Here is a 14,327-nt window from a genome sequence, read left to right as displayed (position 1 = left end):
AGATAAGCCAAATAGAAAGTCTACCAAACACTAGTGAAAACAGATGTTTGAAGGTTAAAAAACAGGAGTGTGCTATAGATATAGATACGGGAGTTATCAGCAAATAGTGTTGAAACCTGAGAACGACCGAGTCCGGCCCGTGCTGCCTGCACCCCTCAGCCAATAGACCAATACAGGAGTTGGGATATTTAGAATAAGTGTTTATCGTCAGAGCACTGGTGATCTGAGAAGGCAGCAAGTTACACCTTTAAAACTGCCTTATTTTCTCAGTCCAGCTTAGGTAAGTATTTAAGAGAAAATCTGGGCATTATTCCAGGTGCTGCATGATGGTTCCAGGGGGTCTGTTATGCTTCACGGAGCCGTTCCTCTGGCAACATGGTCCTCCGGTGGCGTTAGCAACCCAGGAACAAAGATAGGAGTAGTTTGGAAAGAACGCTAGACCAGAAGGATTGTGACTAGTAAGCATAACGGCATTAATCATAAGTTTCAGGGCAACTTTCCATGGCAGAGGACATTCCAAGCTCTAGGTCAAGCCACTGGGGACAATCTATTGTTAAGCTTTAGGGCAAGGAAAAGTGAAGCCAGGGACGCTGTGAGGCCTCTACTACGGGGTCCCAACCTGGCCCTTCTTCAGTGTCAGTGCTACAGTGCTATGTCATACACAGAAAGCACAGGGCAGAGCATGTAGAGTGAGGACCCCAGAAAGGAGACTAAGAAGAAGAAGGAAATATAGAAAGAAAAGACAATTTCACCAAAGTCAAGAAAGAAGAAAATATCAAAAGATGGACGATGAGTAAGTTGAAAATCCATATAGGTCAAGTTTTAAAAGCATCTGGTGCAGTCACTAATATCCTTGGCGAAAATAGTTTTAAGAGAAACTGGGGGCTGTAGCCAGATTACAGTGAGTTATGAAATGTAGATGAAGAAGACATAATGATAGATCCATGTTTCCCAAAATATATTCTACAGAATACTCTGCAGAAACATTTTGTACCAAAATAAGGATACTGTGCTCAAATAAGTCTGAGAAACTCAGTTTAAAAAGTTAAATAGATTTCTTTATTACTAAACTTTTAAGAGCTTTTGATATATTAATGTGTATTGTGAATCCTAGAGAGGAGTTATAATATGCAATGGTTCTCGAAAATATCTGACATGGAATTCTCTTTAGGGGAAGCAGCCTCATAGGACCAATGTTCCACAAAACCCACTGTGAAAATTGCTGACAGAGACAAGTCTTTTAAATAATTGGCTAATTACAAAATAATAACAATAATAATAATAATGTCTTATAAACCAGAAAAACTAATTCTAAAATACATATGGAGAATCCAACATGCAAGAAGAAAAAAAATGAAAAACAGTAATGAGGTGGGGACATTAGCTCCATGTTATTTATATAGGTGCAGTAATTAAAAGTGATAATGGATGTGAATAGACAAATTGATCAACAGAATACCATACAGAATCAAGAAACATACAAATACTATGCAGCATTTGATTAAAGTAACATTCCGACCAATTTAGGGGATGGGGGATTATCCAATAAATGACATAAGGACACTGGACAGCCATCTAAAGGGGAAAAAAAAGAAGAAAGAAAAAAGAAAGAAACCAAGTTGAATTTGAAACCCTCAAATTAACTTCAAATGGAATAAAGATTTAAATATAAAAATTAAGTCAGAAAACTAAAAGAAGTAATATTTTTTATAATCTCAAAGTACAAAAAACGTTTCAAAGAAAGATGTAAAACTCAAAAGACAAAGAAATTGATCAATTCAACTACATCAAACATTTCTACAAAAAAAAAATAATAAATAAACTTAGTCAAAAGACAAATGACAATATGAGAAAACAATATTAGCAGCAAATCACAAGAGACTTTCCCTACTATAAGAAAAGGTCTACAAATCATTTCTGAAACCCAACATGTCACTAAAAAAAATGCCTGACAGACATGTACAGATGATTCTCAGAAAAGGAAATTCAAATATATCTTATGACCAAGAAAAACAATTCAATCTCACTTATAATAAAAGAAATGCAAATTACTATTTTTTACAGAACAGCAAAGATCAAAAGTGTGATGATAACATGCTGTTTTAGATACTGTAGGTATGGGGATACACACACGCTCATATATTGTTGGTGGGAGTGTAAGTTAGTACAATTTCTATGGAAAGTAATTTAGCAGGGGCTATCAAAATTTTAAACTCACAAACCTTTCAACCTAGGATTTCACTTTAAAAAATGTATTATACAGCTATATCTGCACATAAGCCACATGACACACATGTAAAATCAATCACTGCAGCCACACTAAAACACTGGTAGCAACTGTATAAATAAGTTATGATGTATCCATACAATAAAATATAATTCAGCTATTAAAAAGAATGAAGCAGCTCTATGATTAATAACAAGGAACAACATCCGAGATAAATTTTTTTTAAAAAAACAAACTGAAGAAGAGTGTTCATATTTTTGTTGGAGTTGAGAAGAATACAAATACACATCAACTTTTATATGCTTAGAGAATGTCTGAAAGGACACACAAGAAATTAGTTCAAAGTTCTCCTTTAGGAAAGAGATTAGATGTCTTAATTTTTCACTGAGTACATACACATTTTTGTACCTTTAAATTTTGTACCACATAGGTGGTAGTAAATAATTTAAAAATAATTAAATAATTCAAAAAATAATTAAAATAAAAATTTCCATAAAAGCAGACAGAGAGACAGGTTGGTAGTATAACATTATAGTTAAAAACACAGGGTTTTAACACAGGGTTAAAAACACTTAGATTGATGGAACAGAATAGAGAGCCCAGAAATAAACCCACATTTATATGGTCAATTAATCTACGGCAAAGGAGGCAATAATATACAATGGGGAAATGACATTCTCTTCAATAAATGGTGTTGAAAAGCCTGGACAAATACATGCAAAAATGAAACTAGACCACTTTTTTACACCATATACAAAAATAAACTCAAAATTGGTTAAAGATTTAAATATAAGACCTGAAACTACAAAACTAGAATATAGGCAGTAAACTCTTTGACATAGGTCTTAGCAAAATGTTTTTGGATATGTCTCTTCAGGCAAAGGCAATAAAAACAAAAATAAACAAATGGGACTACATCAAACTAAAAAGTTTTGCACAGAGAAAAAAAAACATCAACAAAACAAAAAAACAACCTACTGAATGGGAGAAGATATTGGCCAATGATACACGTGATGAAGAGTTAATATCCAAAACTCAACACCAAAAAAACAATGCAATGAAAATATGGGCAGAGGACTAAAACAGACATTTCTCTGAAGAAGACATATAAATAGCCAATAGACAAATGAAAAGATGCTCAACATCAGTAGTCATCAGGCAAATGCAAAACAAAACCACATGAGATATCACCTGATACCTTACAGAATGGCTATTATCAAAAAGACAGTAACAAGTATGTGGAGAAAAGGGATCTCTTTTCTAATTTTCTAATTTTGGTGGGGCCATAAATTAGTGCAGCCACTATGGAAATCAGTATAGACATTCCTCAAAAAATTAAAAATATAATTAGCGAACGACCCAGAAATTCCACTTCTGGATATACATCCAAAGAAAACAAAAACAATAATTCAAAAAGATACATGTACCCCCTATGTTCGTCACAGCACTGTTTACAACAGCCAAGATATGGAAGCAACCTAGGTGTCCATCAATAGATAAATGGATAAAGAGGTCATACATATATACAACAGACTATTACTTAGCCATAAAAAAGAATGAAATCTTGCCATTTGTGACAGCACAGATGGACCTAGAAAGTATTATGGTAAGTGAAATAAATTGGAGAGAAAGACAAATACCATACAATTTCACTTAAAACAAATGAACAAACAAAGCAGAAACAAGGTCATAGATACTGAAAACAAACTGATAGTTGCCAGAGGGGAGTGCGATGGGGAGTTGGGCCAAAAAGAGGAAGAGGATTCAGAAGTACGAACTTTCAGTTATAAAATAAGTCACAGGGATATAATACAGCATAGGAAAGAGTCAATATCATAACTATGTATGGCAACAGATGGTTACTAGACTTACTGTGGTGATCACTTTGTAAAGTATATAAATGTTGAATCACTATGATGTACACCTGAAACTAATATTTTATGTTGTATGTCAACTCTAATATAAATCAGTCAATCGATACACAGAGTTCTGGGCTCAGCCAGCTTAGGTTCAAATCCAGCTGCCATACTTAACCATCAAAGTGATCTTGAGTGACCTTCACATCTCAACAAGTCTCAGTTTCTTCTGTATAATTCAATAACAATGGTACCAAGCCATATAAGGTTTCTATAAAAGGATTAAGATAATACACATAGAGATTTTAGCACAAACTGCTACTGGCACATGGTAATTACACAACAAAGATTTGCACTTCCTTGTCAGAGGTGGGGTTTTATTTTGTTTTTGTCCAAGAGAAACCTGAACATGTTTATCTACTTAAAATAAAGAGGTAGTAGAGAAGAGAAAAAGAGATGGCTAAAGGAAAGTCCTGAGGAGTTAAGAGTCTAGGACTGCATAGGGAAAGGGATACTTTTACCACTCGAACAGAAGGGAAAAAAAGAAAAAGATAAGGACAGATTTTGTTAAGTTTCTGGATCAGGGGCAAGAAACAAAGGTGTTCCTACAAAAAGGAAGGAAGAGTCAAGAAAGAAGAATAGTGGTTTCCAGAGGACATAGGGAGAGGGAAATCAGGAGTGACTGCTAACAGGTACAGGGTTTCCTTTTAGGGTGATGAAAATGTTCTGGAATTAGATAGTGGCGAGAGTTGCACAGCACTGAATATACTGAAAACTACTGAATTGTGCATTTTAAAATGGTGAATTTTATGTCAGGTGAATTTTACCTCAACAACAAAAAAAGTTAACGACAACAACAAAAAAGTACTCTGAAAGGGAAATGAACTTAAAAGGGAACTGAAATATCAGAATTAGATAGACTGAAAGACTAGAGTTCTAGATGAGCCTGAAGAACAGAAGCAATAGGAGTAAAGACTGGAACTGGAAAGACTGGAGATTCAAGTCAGAAAGTAAGATATCAGCATTCCAGATCTCAGAGATTAGAACTTTGAGTAGTGAGGCATAGAATATGGCCATGAAAAGAGGTATCAGAATTAGAATAGAGGTCATTATCACAGGAGTTGGAAAGAAAAGAAAATCGTCATGTAGCTGAAATCATACATATACTGCGGCTACCCAAAAGAAAGACTGACTTGGTGATAGATCCTGTGCCTATGCCAGCTGTCAAAATCCTTATTAAATGAGTTATAATTAAGATATAACTGAATAATATAAACTTATAAAGAGGGAAGGTTTTTACCTAAGAGTAAGAGTTAAATTAGTTAAATTAGTCAAAATAATCAAGCTAGCAGCCCAAATTCATTCAGGTTTTTTACTAAAGTGATAAATATGTCACAGGCACTTTGCCAGATGATGGACATACCAACAACTTATTTGCTGACTATCCTTTAAGTCATGTGCAATTGGGTACAATATCAACTTTACAACATTGTTGTGAAGGATGGAGATAATATAAGTAAAACATAAGACCTAGTACACTAAGTACACAAGAAATGAGAGGGTTTTTTTCTCTTTAAAGACAGTGAGTCTTCAAGGAGCTAACAGTATGTTAAAGAGACACCATCATAATTAACATTTATTTAGAACTTATCATATCTTACCATGTGCCAAGAACAGTGCCAAGCACTTAACATGTGTTAACACATCTTATTCTCACAACAATCCTTAGATAGATAGATACTCTTATTTTCCTCATTTTGGAGATGAAGAAACTAAGGCATAGCAAGGTTGAGGAACTTGCCCAAGGTCATACAGTTCAGTAAAGTGGTACAGCCTGATTCAAATGCAAGAAGCCTTGTTCCAATCTTTGTGCTCTTAATTACTAGACTATGCTAAAAACCAAAAATTATAATAATATTACACTAATTTAAATGAAAGTATGTGCAAGAAGCAATACAACATAAGAAAACAAACCTAAGTTTGGTAGTACTTGTGCTATGATTTAAAAGGTAGCAATCATTCCAAAGAGAAGATGTAACAGACACAGAGATTATATATCCAGATGGCAATTATGATGCTCTATAATGTTGCCAATGCCCAAACACCTGGCAGAATAGACAAATGGTTGCACCCAGCAGATCAATGCCACACAGTAAGCATTATTCACCAAGAAGAGTGTAACTATTGGTGGCATACCTTATAAGCAAAATCGATGTAAGTCATTAAACTAGTTTAACCTGTTGATGGCATGATTTACAATATTACAAGTGAAACTTGCCCTGCACAAAGTTATGAAATCACTAAACTAGTCTTAGGCAGCCCCACCTTCTTCACTGCCACCACCTTCAATAACAACCATTTCCTGCTCTTCTCAGGCTCTCTTCTCTATGCTAACTCCTCATAATTCTAAAGTAAAAATGATAGAGAACACCTTAAGAATTTGAGAGAGGTACATTTAACAAGGGATTGAGATCTTAAACTAGAGGAATATAAAAGTAACTATGGAATTTCTATATGGATAGAAGATATTTTAAAAGAAGTCAGTTTCTGTGATGCCCTTAGTAGCCCTGTGGATTAATACAGACTCTAGAAAGGGCTTAGAGTTTTTAGTACTGAATGTCAGTAATTTAATAACTTTGTTTTAGATCTGAATCTTTTGGTTTTAGAATTCTACCAGTCTCCCAACCCTAAACAAATAATATAAAGGAAAAAAAAAAAAATAGCAGCTCATAAAAGCAAAATCATTAACAAAAATTCTTTTTAGATACTTTAAATTTTGAGCTCCTCTCCCCACAAAATGTTTCATATGACTTAGATGCAGTTCTACCCAAAGAGAATAGATATCCTATTATAGTACTCTTGTGATTCTTTAAAAAGCCTTGCCTTTCTCCCTACTCTCTCATAAACCTACCAAAAAATCAAGACTACATCTTCTGTTGCCTACCCTAAGAGTTTAAAAACTGTGTCAAAGAGTACTTAAAAATAATATAATACCTCAGGGTAAAATAATAATAATGATAATAATAATAATCTAATACATATAATTTTAAATAAAAAAATAAGCTTTTGAAAATAATATCTTTACTAAAAATTATAACATTAAATTTTTAAAACGCTTGCCTGGAAGCTTGTTAGTGTTCCTCAGAAAATTTCCAAGTGTCGTGTGCTCCCCCAACATGGATCCAGGAGTACAGTGGTGCACAAGAAGAGCACTGAACTAAGAATAAAAACAAATGGGTTCTAACCCTGGTTCTGCCTCTTCTAACTGTGAAATGAAGCAAGTGTCCTTCATTTTCTGAGCTTTGCTGTCCTCATCTATAAAATGGGAATAATATCATTTGGCCCATCTACCTTACAGGATTATTATAAAAATCCAAAAGCATAGTGTATAACAAAGCACTTTGAAACTAGACAGCACTACGCAAAAATAACTTTTAGTAAACATATTCTAAAATTTTTATTTGTTTCACATACATAAATAATACTGCTTTATATAATTTCTATTCTATTTACATTACATATATATATATATATACACACACACATATATACACATATCTTTCATGATTTAAAAATATTTGAAAACCTTTAGCCTAATTAACAAAATTTATTTCCTTGCCACTCAAAGTGCCATCCTGAAATCTGGTTAGAAAGAAAGAATCTCAGATACCCCAGACTTACTTACTGAATCAGGATCTGTATTTTCACAAGATCCCCAGGGGATTCTTATGCACAGTAAGGTTGGAAAAGCACAGCTTTACACAGCAATACCATTTACACCAATAATTATACAAATAGGAAATTATTTTCAAAAAAGATATTTCAAATATATGCATCTGATTTACCACCAATAATTTAAAGATATTTCACTAAACAATGGTTATTTAAGATCAGAAGCCATTTCTTACTCGGTCTCATATCTCTGCCTGTTATATAGCAGTTATATACATTTCTTGGGTAGAAGCAAAAGAAGATTATCAACAATTAATACAGAAGATAGGAATCAATGTACATTTACCCTTACATAGACTATGACTACTTAATATCAATTATTAAATATAAATTAAACACTTCTGGCAATATCTTTAAAAAATGGAATAAGTATTTTAACCTTTATATTTGAACATGGCCACATCCAAATTTATAAACAGGAATGATCAGAATATGTACGAAATCCATTAAGCATCAAAAAAATAGCTGCAATATTTTTGATAGACCAAGAAAGAAACTCCCAACAATAAAAAGAATATCTAGTGAGCTTTTTTAAGTCAGACATGGTTCAAATTCTAGCTCTGGCACTTAGTTTTTCAGCAAGCTACTTATTCTCTCTAGCCTTAATTTCCTCATGTGTTGGGATAATAATAGCATTTAACCTCATAGAGATGAAAGAAGTAACAATATGAACCACCTGGTACTACAGGCACAAATTATTATTTATGGGAAACAAGAATTAATGTTTTAAAAAGTTAAAAACCTAAAATTTACCTTATCAAGTTTTAGTTCCAATTCCGCCACATCTCCTTCTACTTCTTCCAAAGCAGCCCTAGAAATATTAAATATAAAATGTCATTTTACATGTTTAAATGTATACTTTACTCTTGAAAAATAACTCAACTGAATAAAATAGATGTCAACGCTTTAAAATTACACTTCACATAAAGAAATAATTACCTTAGGATGAAAGATGAATACTTCATAATCATGCAATACAATAGACAATACAATTATTGTTTAAGGTAATGAGAGAATACATTAGGCTGATTTACTCAAGCATTTTAGAAATAGCTCAGAAGGACGTTATCCTTGTTTAATGCTCCATTTTGTTTCCAATGTATTTTTAAGAAATTACCAGATACTCCTACTTGTCAGGAGAATGATGAAAGTATAATACTAGTTTAGTTAGTACTTGATATTACACTACATGCAACACTACAAAATTGGAAATTTGGAACAAAGCAGCAACTAAAACTTTTAAAAGATAATGAAATTTTAATTAAGAGTAATATATAACAAAATGCAACTCATCTACTTCGAGCCAGATATGCCATTTTCAAATAACCTTCTTGATAAACTAGCAACTTCTCAATCACTATTTTTTAAATTAAAAATTTGTTTCAGTTGGATAGCATGGGGGATTCATGATCCAAAAAGCTATTTTGAACTCTAGGTAAGAAATTCTCAATTAGACAACGGAGCTAAGAAGAGAAAGAAAGCTGAACTACAAGCTCTATTCCTAGAACTATCCACTTAATCTCTGTGTGACCTCTGAATAATCCTTTTTATCAGCCTATGATTCTACCTATCTAACTGGTAATATTTATAGAAAAAAGTTTTTAATCTCCCAAATAAGAAAATTATCTGACTATAAATTATTCAATACAGATATATATTCCATAAAATGAGATACTCTACCATATAGCTGAGGAAAACAAGAAGGTGCTGTATTTCCAAAGCATAAAAATAGAAATGCTTCTCCCCTAAAAGTTTGTCATTTTCTTCAGCAGTATTTTTTAAATTACATATTGTTTCCTTAGCCTAGAAAACATTTCCCCCTTCACGTTAGTCCTCACTCCCTTCACCTACCTATATACTCATCATTTAAAACTTAATTCACAAAAGAAAATAAATATATTGGTACAAGGATATCTACCGTTTGCAATATCTTGGAAATCTACATATGCAACAATAGGAAATAATATAAATAAATGATGGTATATCCATCCTATTATGTGAAGCAGTGAATTTTTAAATGAGATTGATCTGTATCTACTGACACAGAAACATATACATGATAGTCTATTACACGGGGGAGGGGCGGGGGAAGCAAGATACAAAATTTTATATTTGTATAAGCCCAAATTTGGGGGGGAGGAGGGAACCCTGATGGTATGTGTATAGGAAAAATCTGGAGGCGTATTTACCCATCTATTAACTATAACTTTGGAGAATGAAAATTGGAGAGCAGATTTACACTTTTTACTATTTACACTTCTGGATTCTTTTAATATGTGCAATAACTATGCATTTTAAAATAATTTTTAAAGCTAATAAAGAGGGAGAAAAAAAAGTTTAGACATCACCTTCCTAGAAAGTGAGTTTTCTTAGAACCCCTTCCACCACCCACTCAGGCAGGATTACAGATTCCTCCTGTGTCCCCACAGTAACTGATGCATACCTCTATCATTGTTCACTTCTTTCACTAGTCTGAGCTCCCAAAGGCAATATAGACACTCAAAATGTTTGAGTCAAGAAACTCCACAATTTTTACTATCAGAAACTCTATTCATTTACACTTTTAACTTTTATATAATTCAGCTTGACTCAAACTTCCAATTTTTTTCAAGCAAATTAGTTGAAAGAACCAACTTAAAAAATCTTGATTTAGTCATTGGTTCCTACTAAACTTATACAGTCAGGCTGCATAACGACCTTTCAGTCAATGTCATACCACATATATGACGGTGCTCCCATAAGATTATCACGGAGCTGAAAAGTTCCTATCGCCTAATGATGTCATAGACACAGCCATCGTAAGGTCTCAATGTTGTAATGCAATGCGTTACTCACACGTTTGTGGTGATGCTGATGTAAACAAACCAACTATGCTGCCAGTCATATAAAAGTATAGCACATACAATTATGTACAGTACATAATATTTGATAATGATAATGACTATTTTACTAGTTTACGTATTTTTATACCATACTTTTTATCATTATCATAGACTGTACTCTTTCTCCTTATAAAAAATGTTTGCTGTAAAATAGTATACCATGTTATGACAGCAGTTATAACATCTTGTGTTTACCACATCTCTTAATTGCATGATTTAATTTAATCCCGTGTTGTTTTATAAATTTAGGGTAGCCTAAGTATACAGTGTTTATAAAGTCTACAATAGTGTACAGTAATATCCTAGGCCCTCACATTCACTCACCACTTACTAACTCACCTACAAGCTCCATTCATGATAGCTGTCCATTAGAAGTGTAACATTTTTTACCTTTTATACTATATTTTTACCATACCTTTTTAAAATTTAGATGTTTAGATACACAAATACTGTTGTGTTACAATTGCCTGAAGTATTCACTAAAGTTACATGCTATACAGGTTTGTAGTCTAGGAGCAATAGGCTATATCACATAGCCTAGATATGTAGTAGGCTAAACCATCTAGGTTTAAGTACACTCTATGATGTTCATGCAACGAAAAAATTGACCAATGATGCATTTCTCAGAACATATCCCTGTCGTAAAGTGGCTCTTGACTGTAGTTTGATAAGAAGCTTCATGTACATCCTCAATCTTATTTCATTGTGCAATTCTACTAATTTACTTTCATAAAACAACACTTTTAAAGAAAGGTAAAGAGGTAAAGAGAGGTATAAAAAGAAAAGAAATGTGTTTTACTTGTCATTAAAAATAAAGCCCTTTACAATTTATTATAAACTTAAACATAAGTTATCATAGGATTCAACAATTGCACCTAGGTATTTACCCAAACAAGTTAAAAATTTATGTCCACGCAAAAACCTGCACCCAAATGTTTACAGCAGCTTAATTCATAACTGCCAAATCTTGGAAGCAACCAAGATGTGCTTTACTAGATGAATGTGGCTCATCCATACAATGGGATGTTTTCCATCAATAAAAAGAAATGAACTATTAAGCTATATAAAGAAATGAATAAATCTTAAAAATACATTACTAACTGAAAGAAGCCAATCTGAAATTCTACCAACTGTATTATTTCAATTATATGATGTTCTGGAAACTATGAAGACAGTAAAAACATATCATTCTTAAAAACTATGAAGACAGTAAAAAGAACAATGGCTGCCAAGGATTCATGGGGAAGGAGAGAGGAATGAATATGTGGACCACAAGGGATCTTTAGTGCTATAAAACTATTATTATGTATGATACTGTAATGGTGCGTACATAGCATACGTTTGTCAAAACCCATAGAATGTACTGACAGGTTAACAGAGTAAACTCTAACATAAACTACTACAGACTTTAGTTAATAATAATGTTGGCTCATCAATTGTAAAAACTGTACCACACTAATGCAAAATGTTAATAATAGGGGAAATTGTGGATCAGTGGTTGGTAGGGATTCAAAGGACTAGGAGGAGAAACAAATAGGTAGAATGCAGAGATTTTAGGGAGTGAAATTATTGTGCATGATACTGTAATGGTAGAAACATGACATTATACATTTGTTAAAATCTGTATAACTGTACAACACGAAGAGTGAACCCTAATGTAAAATATAGACATTACTAATAAGGGATCAATATTGGTCTATCAGTTATAGCAAATATATCACATTAATGCAAGATGTTAATAACAGGGTAAACTAGGAGTGGGTATATGGGAATTCTATACATTCTGTGCAATTTTTCTCTAAATCTAAAACTGTACTAAAAATAAAGCCTACTAAAAATTTTTAAATAAATAAATAACAAAAATGAAGCCTTTGTAATCGTATATTCATAGACTCTGCAAGTGTATCTTAGAGGTTCTTCAGTATTTCACCTTCTCTAAATATAAAATTTCTTTCCTTGGCCATCTAAGATGTATGTGAAAACTTGCAGCAATAGGTAAGTAGCTAGCATTTACAGCAGGCAGGTTAATTGCTGAATAGTCCTTAGTACTAAAAAAAAAAAAAAAAGAGTAGATGGTAAGAGCACGGTCTTAGTTGAAATTATGTTCCACCATTCACTCATCTAAGCCGAATGTATTTTATCTAAGTTTTTTCACCTGTAAAATTAGTAAAGAAATACTTATTTAAAAGAGTTATAAAGGTTAATTAAAGGACTGTCCCTATCATTTATACTATGACACCAAGAACACAATCAGTAAGAGATGCTTTCTTTCCTTTCTCTTATCCCTGCATTCTGAGGTGAATTTTGCTTCCCTATTACTTAATATTCATTAATGCAAAAGAACCATTCTGGAACATATGTTAAATAAATGAATGAATATTGAATGAACCATTCTGGAACATATGTTAAATAAATAAATGAATGAATGAAATAAAACAATCTACACATTAGCTTTCTACTATTAGATGACAGATATTATTTCTCTCCAACTCTCCCAAATATTTATTGAGCACATAACTTTTATAAAAGTGCAAACCATTATAGAGGTCAATATTATAGACCCGACCCTCTATAGCTTAAATTTTATTTTTAAAATGTTTAATTAAAATTACTTAAAATTATTAAAATTTAAAAGTTACACACACACTAACAATGAAAGAAAACATAATTAAGTAGCAAAAGAAGCAAAATATAAAATGTTAAAAGATGTTAAAAGAAAAGGAAAAAAATAGAAGGCAGTCACAAAGTTTTACAGGATTATTATGAGCAGGAATTACCAAACTATAGCCTGTCAAGCAGGTCTGGACCATAACCTGTTTTTGTATAGCCAAAGACCTGAAAATGGTTATTACATTTTTAAATGATTGAAAAAAATCAAAAGAATAATATTTAATGATATATAAGAACTATATTAAATTCAACACTCAGTGTCCATACATAAAGTTTTTTAGAAATATAGCCAAACTCATTAATTTACATATTGTCTGTGGCAGCTTTCATGCTATAATGGCAGAGTTGAGTAGTTGGAAGAGAGACCGTGTGGCCCTCAAAGCCTAAAACACTTAACTATTATTAGGCCCTTTACAGAAAAAGTTACTCATTCCTTATTATAAATATCAAACACAAGAAAATGAATAAAAATCCTTTCTTATATATGAAATACATACAAAAAAATAATTTTTAGGACTTAGGTCTAACTAGCTGTATCTTAAGCTGAATAAACCCAGAATTCAAAAAAATCACTTATTTTTAATAATAACATCTTCATTCTTTTACCTATTCACGTATCAGTTTTTGATGATCAACTCAAATCATAAGTTTTTATAATCAACTAATTAATATAAAAATTATTTGAAAGAAATAGTAAATACGATAAAAATTATTCTATCCACCTATTTGAGATCCAAAAAAAAAAACTTCTACTTCAAGCTTGGCAATATCCTTAAAATGGAATTAATAATCTAAGATTAGATCACATGGTGATACAATCTAAAATACAACTACAGGACAGTCAAGATTACTAATAAGCACATAAATATCCTCAAATGATTAAAAATGGATTTGAGGGTCTAAGTCATAATTGCCTCCCCTTTGATAAAGAATTATCAAAGAGATAAAATACTCAAACTA

General features: G+C 32.4%; 1 protein-coding gene across 4 annotated transcripts in view; it reads right to left on the bottom strand.

The window, feature by feature from the left end:
* Positions 1-14,327, bottom strand: part of ACAP2 (ArfGAP with coiled-coil, ankyrin repeat and PH domains 2) — a 138,784-nt gene that overhangs the window by 75,378 nt on the left and 49,079 nt on the right. For all 4 annotated transcript variants that reach the window (XM_011381250.2, XM_011381241.2, XM_011381267.2 and 1 more), the window contains exon 2: positions 8,569-8,626. In XM_011381250.2, coding sequence (XP_011379552.1) covers positions 8,569-8,626 — 58 coding nt within the window. The remainder of the gene's footprint in view (positions 1-8,568; positions 8,627-14,327) is intronic.

This window comes from Pteropus vampyrus, unplaced genomic scaffold, assembly GCF_000151845.1.
Source record: "Pteropus vampyrus isolate Shadow unplaced genomic scaffold, Pvam_2.0 Scaffold14, whole genome shotgun sequence".
Classification (NCBI taxonomy): Eukaryota; Metazoa; Chordata; class Mammalia; order Chiroptera; family Pteropodidae; genus Pteropus; species Pteropus vampyrus.
The sequence above is the reverse complement of the archived record's forward strand: the minus strand, read 5'-3'. Positions and strand labels throughout refer to the sequence as shown.